The sequence below is a fragment of the Gavialis gangeticus genome, unplaced genomic scaffold (assembly GCF_001723915.1).
Source record: "Gavialis gangeticus isolate Ggan-Ray unplaced genomic scaffold, GavGan_comp1, whole genome shotgun sequence".
Taxonomy (NCBI): Eukaryota; Metazoa; Chordata; order Crocodylia; family Gavialidae; genus Gavialis; species Gavialis gangeticus.
In genome coordinates this window covers 43574808-43583657 of record NW_017728996.1, presented here as the reverse complement: position 1 = coordinate 43583657, position 8850 = coordinate 43574808, and the positions used below count along the sequence as shown (strand labels likewise).

General features: G+C 43.4%; 1 protein-coding gene across 9 annotated transcripts in view; it reads left to right on the top strand.

Moving 5' to 3' along the window:
• Positions 1 to 981: 981 nt before the first annotated feature.
• Positions 982 to 8850, top strand: part of CA12 (carbonic anhydrase 12) — a 62004-nt gene continuing 54135 nt past the window's right edge. For all 9 annotated transcript variants that reach the window (XM_019504381.1, XM_019504380.1, XM_019504377.1 and 6 more), the window contains exons 1-2: positions 982 to 1190; positions 4466 to 4486. In XM_019504381.1, the coding sequence (XP_019359926.1) occupies positions 1100 to 1190; positions 4466 to 4486 (112 nt within the window). In that variant the 5' untranslated portion in view covers positions 982 to 1099. The remainder of the gene's footprint in view (positions 1191 to 4465; positions 4487 to 8850) is intronic.

Here is an 8850-nt window from a genome sequence, read left to right as displayed (position 1 = left end):
CAGTGCCACTGATTATGTCCTTTAAATAATGTAATTAATAATGCCAGGTACAAAATACATAATGTTAATGATAATCCCAGTGCTTCTAAGAGAATAATCATTAATTGCTAAATAGTAATGCTAATAATAATGAAAAGTTTAGTTAATAAATACTGAATACAAATATAGTTTAATAGGTGATCATTAATTGTAATAAGTAGGTAATAAAAGTTATACATAAGACAGTATAGTGTTAAAATATTAACAGAAACCAGGAGAGACTCTCAAAACCCAGGTATCTCTCTGCAGGATGAACTGACTGCACTCCCTCACTCCCCACTTGTATCCTGGGATCCTGATGAGGAAGGGGGTGGCCCCCCACCCGTGTTCCAGTGTAAGAGGATGTTTGTCAACCTCCTTCCACAGCAAACGTAACCAAACCTCTACTTCCCACCATGTCCTGACCCTCACTCATACAGCCACCTCTGGAGCTGTTTCCTTACCACTCAGTGACTGCTTCTCTCTCCCCAGCACTGATGATCAGAAAATCACTTTCCCACAACCTAGACAGTTTGTCACAGGAGTTTATTTCACTCTGAATTATAAGCAGTCTCCCCTACAGTCTCCTGTCTTTGGGGTCTATACATCTGGACTTGTGACTCCACTAACAAATCATGGTGGCTGGGAAATGTGAGCTGAGTGATCCTGGTTTAGAAATAACAATGCAACAAACAGGTACCTCAGAAGGTAGGAAGGGCTCAATCGTTAAACACCTGCATCGCCGTTGAAGGGTTTCTGAAATTTCCTTTTCAACTCTCCAGGGTAAATGCCAAGCCCAACTTTTCTGGAGCACAGCAAAACAGGAATGATCAATATGATTAGTTTCATGAAGATGCTGTGACTGGCAGGCAGGTCTGATTACATCACTTGTTTGGGGCTGAGTCTGAGGAGCTTTATAAAAACAAGACCAAAAAGGAGCAGGAGAGAGAGAGAAGAGCAAGAGCTCATTAAAAGTAGCTCTGTGTGCACAGCACTGCTAGCAAGCTATCTTTCAGGTGACTCCTTCAGTGAGGGAAGAAAAGCCTGTGAACTGTTGGGATATTATAAATCTTTCCTTGAGATGTCAGCCAAGAGCTTTAGCAGAATCAAAGTGACTGCAGTGCTTTTTCTCTTCCTAAAGATACAACCCTCAGTGCAAGCACCATTAAATGGTAAAGTAAAGCCTTTCAGATTTGTATATTACTGCCAATCTTAACGTAGTACATGTGCATGCAGAAAACTGGCTGGGCTACTGGTTTCTAAAGGAGTATAGATTCATGTGTTACTTGGAATAAGCACTCTTAAGGCAATTTCTCAGAGCAGGTATATTTCCAGGGGGAGAGACTGAGTCCAGGTTAAAGACCAGTTGCATGCTTAGAACTGTTTTCTTTGGGACCTATTTGTTCCTTTGGCAGAGAGGCAGAAAAGAGATGCTACCTATATTAGTGGGATAACCATATTCTTACCCTCAGCCTTTATATAATAGAGCTCATTTTATTTTTAAAGAGAAGGCAGCCCTTGTTTCTCCTTTCTGACAAGTTAGTTCTTATTTATTCAGGAAAAATTACTGTGCAATTATATACAAAATCATGGAGATCTGCAGCAAGAGAACATATTCAGTACCTTTATTCATGAGAGGGAAGTCTGTGTGGTTCAGAGGAACATGAACACTCAGCTTCCTACAGTGTCATTCCAGGACAAACAGTAGATCATGGCAGTTTGTTCACATACCTGATGGGTAGAATTTAGATTTTTAAGGTCAAACTATTATTTCAGGCATTTTTTTCTGAGGGGCTATCATCTTCTCCAGCAGCAACTCTCACCTGTGTGCTAGTGGTTCTCAAACTACCCTGAAGAGTCCTTCTGTGGTAGCTCACAGAATAAAGTATTTGGAAAAAAAGCAGGAGGCTTGAAAGTGAATGCACATCTGGGCTAGGAGAGGAGCTTTCTTATGAAGTCATCTGGAGAAAACATTGGAAAACACCTATTGTCCCACTACAGCACACACGGTAACTAGCATGTCTGTCAGTCTTTCCCATTTCCTCAGACTGCAAGAGTTTCTGGTGGCAAAACCATCACTTCTCACATACAGTAACTAAGGGCTATCTACTTCCCCATTTTTCCATTTCAGAGGTACAGTTAGGGAACAGTCCCTCTCCATATGCTTGTGTGATTGGCCACTGCCACTAGGTTCCTCCTCCACTTTATGCAGGAACATCACTATATTACTCATCATTCTGTGCCCTTGTACAAACAGAGGAGATTTCCTGCATGAAAAATGAGGAAGAAACAAGAGTTGCCTGTCACTGACAAAGAAGGAGATAAGACAGGCTGTTGACTTGTGTCTAGCTATGGGAGTTGCTGTTCTAAGATGCTTTATCCCACAGTTACTGGTATTTTCTAGGTAGATTGGTATTTGTTTTGCTAAGAACAGTGACAACTTTACTGCATGGGCAAATATGCATACCAGCATCACTGCAGCTCTGCCTGTTGCAGTGCAGACAGGGTTAAGGGGCTTTTCTTACATAGCCATCAATTCTGTCTCTGATTTGAATTAGATGACACAATATTGCCTGAGCCCTGTCAACATCAGTTTCTACTGTTATTACCACCCATTGAACAGGAATTGTAGAGCTTCACTAGTTCCTCTTGACTGGGTTACGTGTTGTAACCATGTCCCGTACTACATAAGTAACTACATTTCAGAATACTGGAGACCTTGCTAAGTATTAGTAATTGTATAAATACAGATACTAGCTTTCAGATTCTTTTTACTTAGGATGCTTTTCAAAGAATGAACTCAAATTGAATGTGCCTAAGCTTAGGCCAGTTGAGATTTGCACTGGTTTGGAACCAGTTCTGCTTCAGGTAAGTCCGCCCTTCATGAAAACAAGTGCCCCAGAGTCATAGATTTCTACAGTTGGAAGGGACCTATTAGTCAATGGCAGGTTTGAAGTTTTATAATTATAAGTATGAATATATCCCAACTTTAAAAAAGAATTTGAACAGTTATGAAAAGTTCCACACCCCTAGTCAAATTATTTTAATGGAGTTTTCTTCTGGCAATCAGCAATGGGCTGAGATTGGGAAAGAGAGATTTTGTTAGCAAGAAATGTGATACTTTGTTGTGATTGGCCTTCTCAGATCTTTATATCTATACTACAGTGTTACATGTAATATCAAAACTATATGTAGTATAAGCTGTACCTGTTGAAAATTATAAACCATGATCCAGATTCAAAGTAGCTTTTAATTGATCCTGGCTAATTACTCATTCTTCAAAATTTTACTTTGACCCCTTGTGTCTGTGTTGGTCTAGTACAGGGGTTTTCAACCTTTTTTAATCAGTGTACTGCCGGCGGCTGAACGTGGAGCTGGGGGGTGCCATACAGCTGGATATGGAGTGGGGATAGGAGGGGGGTGACACATGGCTGGGTGCAGAGCAGCAGCAGCACAGGGTGGTGGATGGCAGCAGTGGCCACCATATGCAAGCTCCACCCCCTGCCACCCATCTGGCTGGCCAGGTGGTGCCTGTGCGGCCTGCAGAGGGGTGCCTTGCCCCTCCCCCCCAGCCCTGTTCCTGGGAGGTAGCAGCATGGGGTTGTGGGTGGCAGCGCTCCATCCCCATCTGCTCGTGTGTGCCCCCCTAAGGCCTTCCCACATATCCCACTTTATAACCCCTGGTCTAGTATAAATCTTAGGTTAACAAATTAAAAAAACAAATTAACAAATCTAAAAAAACTACACTGTTTTCTGTAGAGAAGTTTGTTGTGACACATGGATCTTCCAATGAAATGGAAAGACGTTGCTACAAACTCAGTCCCTCATGCAATGATTTAACTTGGACCACTGACTATTTTAACAAATAAGCTAACAACAGCCACCAAGGTTCTCACAGATCTATTGTCCCATGCCTCACAGAAAGGCACCTTATAGAGCCTCTTAACAAAGTACAACATTTCTTAGCAGCTTCAGGTGGTGAATACGAAAGGTATTTGTGCAGAAAGGACTTCATGTCATTCCTCACTTCAGCAGCTGGCCATGAACATTTTGCTTGGTGCAGGCATGTTTCAACCATCTGAACTATGCATCTGACCCTAATGTCAACAACATGCCATTTATGTTTCTTGATGCAGAAGCCAGAGAAAATAGCTGAGTTCTAAGAGCAGACCGCAGCTGTACCTAAAGCTTTGGGTTTTAAGGAGGTGTGTGCCATGATTCAACTAAGCTAGCCTTGTAGGCAGAACACACAAATAACTATAACCAAAATTACAGGGGTTCAGTGCTTTCTAATCTTAAAAACTGGCCTACTGGTGTTGCACAGTAGCTGAGGGAGGCAGGTACTATGAAATTTACCAGATCAGTTTAAATTCCAGGTGTTTTTTTTAAGTTATAAAGAAACTCACATTTCAAATATTCACAGCTGTGTATTTTTTTTTTTAAACAGGAACTAAATGGTCTTATATTGGTAAGTAGTGACTATCTGATTCTTTATTTTGTACTTTTAAGGGGAAAAAGCCAAATTTATCCTGATGAAACCGAAGTAGAATGTGCTTCACCAAGGCTTGGTCCATGGTCTAAGAGCCTTGTATTTAATTGTCAGGGTAATGAAAAGATTTCTTAAAAATACAAATAGGTGCTTTTTAGAAGGATCTATGTGGACCTGCAAAAATGATAAGAACTACAACGGGATTATGTAAGAATATGGAACTGCAGAGGTCTGCCAGAGGTGGCATTTTTATTCAGAAGTCTCTCTACATGGTGTAGCTATATCAGTGGTTCTCAAACTTTTCAGAGTCAGGGCACCCTTCTATAACTTCTTGAGTTTGGCAGCAATCCAGTTGAGAACCACTACTGGACTGTCTTAGTCACTAATGCATGCATTGCCAGGCTTAAAGATATAAGAGTTAATTAGAAAGACTGAAGACTGAGCTTTCAGCTCCAATTACCTACCCCCTTCATTTTATGCCAGTAAACTCTGTGATGCAGCAGTAAGTACTCTGCTCCTTGATAAGTGCTTGCCCATCTCTGTCTATGCCAGTGACCATGTACAGGCAGCAGGGAGATTTAATAAAGCAAACTCCGAAGCAGATGGCAGAGCAGGCTGATTAACTGTTGGAATGTTACTAGAGAGCATGCCAAAGCATCTTTCTTCCCATCCTGTCTGTGCAGCTCTTAAACCAGATGGATCAAAGCTTTGACCAGTATCAGGAAGTTAAAACACAGTTCATTAACTTGTGCTGCTTTCTCCACTGGCTGCAGAAAGGCTATAGGAGCTGCTTTTGCTGATCACGTACAAAATGTGCTTACTAGAGCTCAAAACAGCTTGTCTATTTCATGCCAAGACCACCCCTTAAAATATTATGGAAGCAGCTTTAATGCAACCAAGTGGCATGTAATCAGCAATTATAGTGTCAAACAAGGACATCATGTCACAGGGACTCAAGAGAGAAGGAGCCAAAAGCAAGACATTTTCCCCATAGGGCAGTGGTTCTCACCTGGGATGCTGTCACTACCACTGTCATCATGGTCAGGTGAAACTGTACCACGTAGCTCCTGCAGAGCCAGATGAGGAAGCAGCTGCGGCAGGAGCTCCTGTTCTTGCTACAGCCCTTCCCAGTGCAACCCTGCATTGTCTCTCTCAGAAGAGGCCCATGGGGCAGATGGAACTGTCCTATGTGCTTCTGGGGTTGCACCTGAAAGGGCTGTGGCAAGAACAGGCCTTCCTGCCGCAGCTGCTTCCTGATCTGGCTCTGCAGAGCAGTTCCACCTACCAGTACCAGAGGTAACTGTGCTGTGGCGCTCCTGAAAGGGTCTTGTGGCAGCCAGTTAAGAACCACTGAGATATGTGCTACAGTTCTGGATCAAAAGACACACCAGGAAGTCTCATCAAAATTTCATGAGTGCTCATGTTGCTAATCCAGCTGATCTTTATTTCAGCAACCACACCTAAACCCAGATTCTCCCAGTTTCAGAGAGAATTGTTGTGACTGGAGATACAGGCCCCAAAACTTTAGCTAACAAACTGATACTGACAAAATCTTTTATCAGGATGAGGAGGATATTTTAGGCAGTCCCCTCTGGGCACTAGGTGTTAAACCAGAGGAGCCTTCTGCCAGGCTCTAGCAGCTGTCCAGGAGGAAGACGAGTCAAGTATTCTTTTTTTAAAAACTGAACCAATATTTTTATTCAGTAACTAGGTTCTAATATTTCACACCCATTAAGCAGCAGGAAGGATTAAGAATCTCTGAAAAAGCCTTGTTCTCAGCTTTAAGTGCTGCTCTAAGCAAACTCACTGCTAATAGCTCTTCTGTTTGGCTGTATGCCAATTTAACCAATTCATTTGCATAAACAGGAGGAAAGAAATGTCTAGGATCGTCTCAGCTTGCAGCTGCATGTCTGTGGGGTTCATCTGTCTAATCCTCACATTTGTATTCATATTTTCAAATGCTCATATTGAAGACGACTTAGAGACGTACTTTCATAAAAGTCAAGATTCTCCTTTACAAGAGCAAAGGACTCCTTGGTCAGCCACTTACTTCAACCCATCCCTATTCATTAATAAGGAAAGCAGGATGTGGTTTTCAATACGTGATGTAGAATGGCTGCCCTTCATATCAGCAATAGGGGTTGTCTCACCACTTAATTTATACTATATTGTGATTCTCTGTAAAGGGAGTGTAGAAAGCTTGCTTCTCAGAAAACATACCTCACCATTGCACATTAAACACCACTGAACCTGCAGTCAGGATTCCTAACACCTACTGGAGGAAGAGTTTTTCAAAGTTAAAGTTTTTTAAATAACTATTCATCCAATAATTTTTCATGTCAAAAAGATTAGAGAAGAACTTGAATTTGCAATTAAATATGATTTGAATGCAACTGCAGCGTTTGTTAGAACTCTTCTTACTTGCTTATATAGGAACAAACAATGCATGTGTGACCTCATCAAAGTTAGTGAAAAGTTCTGCTTACGTTATTCTACTGCATATTGACGTGATTCCTCCCCTCTTTAACCCTATTACCCTTCCATCACACAATGACACATACTAAAAGAAGTCAGCAGGGAGGGAAAACAGAACAGTATTATGCTCATTATGATCTTTGATCTCAAGGTGAGGGCACAGTGATAGAAGACAGGAAAAAACCATGAGTTGCATGAGTGATGTTAGAGAAGGGGATGCTGTCAGTGAGCACAATCACTCTTTGTTTAACAGAACAATGGGTAGAGCTAAATGCTAGTGCTGCCAAGCAGCAGTGACATTACAGTCTAGAGCGGGAACATTTCATGTCATTGTGCTTGACAGAGTAGTACTTTTCAGAACCAACTTCGGAACGGTTAGAATCATATTCCAGTATGTAGTTCATGCATCATGTGCACACACAGTGAGTAATAAATCCTGTTTGCAAATAGTATTTAAAAAATAGCCAAGCAAACCAGAAGTGTAAGCTCACTGACAACTGCGTGATGTCTGAGATTGGAGTCCAGTCCACCTCGTACTCCCATGCCTGCAGCACTAGTAGTAATAGATGGCTCAGTATTAGCTAAAACAGAGTCCTGCACTAGGTGATGCAGGGCCTCGCTATTCTTGTGGAACTGCAGCATTTCCTGGAAGAGATACGAACCTTCCATGGAAGTCTCTGGTGTTGCGGTGAAGTACTGCCATCGTTCCTGCTTATATGGTAGCATGTAAGCCTCTGCTTCACCAGCTCGGTTGGCTGCACAGGAAACACTATCAATTTGCTTCTTCCCTACACTCTGTCATGGCTCATTCCAAGAAGGGAGCAGGGATTGCTATTTTTCCCAATCCCTGGGGAGGACAAGAAGAAAAGGCTCCTTCTACTCTTCTACAGAAATAGCTAGCACTGATATGCTAAGAAACAAGATGTTATTGTGACATCAATTTTCCAACTCCAGTGCTGGGTAGTATGACCATAGAGCTGCTGGGCTTGCTTGAGTTTTATGCATGCAAGTCACAGGGTGGGAGCGAGGGGATGGCATAAAATGAGAATACAGCCTGAATTTTGATAGTGGCTGCTTAGCTCATTGCAGACCAGGTCATGAGTGTTGCTCAAGTAGTTCTTACTCATATTTTATTTACAATCTTCTACTATACCACTGCCAGATTACTTTTCACACTTGGGCCTACTTGTGGTGTATAAGGAAACATGTATCCAGGAACCAGAAGTTGCTCGCTGGACCAGGACGTGTTACAGTTCTAGATCAGGGGTGGGCAAAATAGAGGGGCAGCCTGAGCATGGCATGGTGGCCAGACTCAGCTTCCCAGCAACCCCTGAGGCAGTAGCTCACTCTGCCTGGCTGCTGCTGCCAGTCCACCCTGCCCTCACCGCTATGGGCACTGGACAGTCAGCAGGCAAGGTCTCTATGGAGATTGGCCCGGGACCCCCATGGGCAGGGCATGCTTGGCCAGATGGATGGGAGGGGCCCACAGGTGGGTGGGGAGCAAGACGGATAGGTCTGGGACTGGGATTGCAGGGCTTGATCCAGAGTGGATCGAGGCTCTGCCCCAGCCCTGGCCCCACACTGTCACTGCCCCATAATCCTGGCCCTGCCCACCCATCCCACTCCCGGATGCCATTCCCTGCCTGCCCATGGTCCCATCCCATCTGCCTACCTGAAAGCAACCTGCCTGCAAGTATCCTGGGCTGGTCTCCAATGAGACCTTCCCTCCTCTGTCTGGTACCCTGCACCTCCAGCAGTGGGTGTGGGGCAGATGGGCTCAGGGCCACATAGGATCTTGGAAGATCATCAAGTCCAGCCCCTTCCCCAGGGGCAGGAAGTCAGCTGGGGTCATAGGATCCAGCAAGATA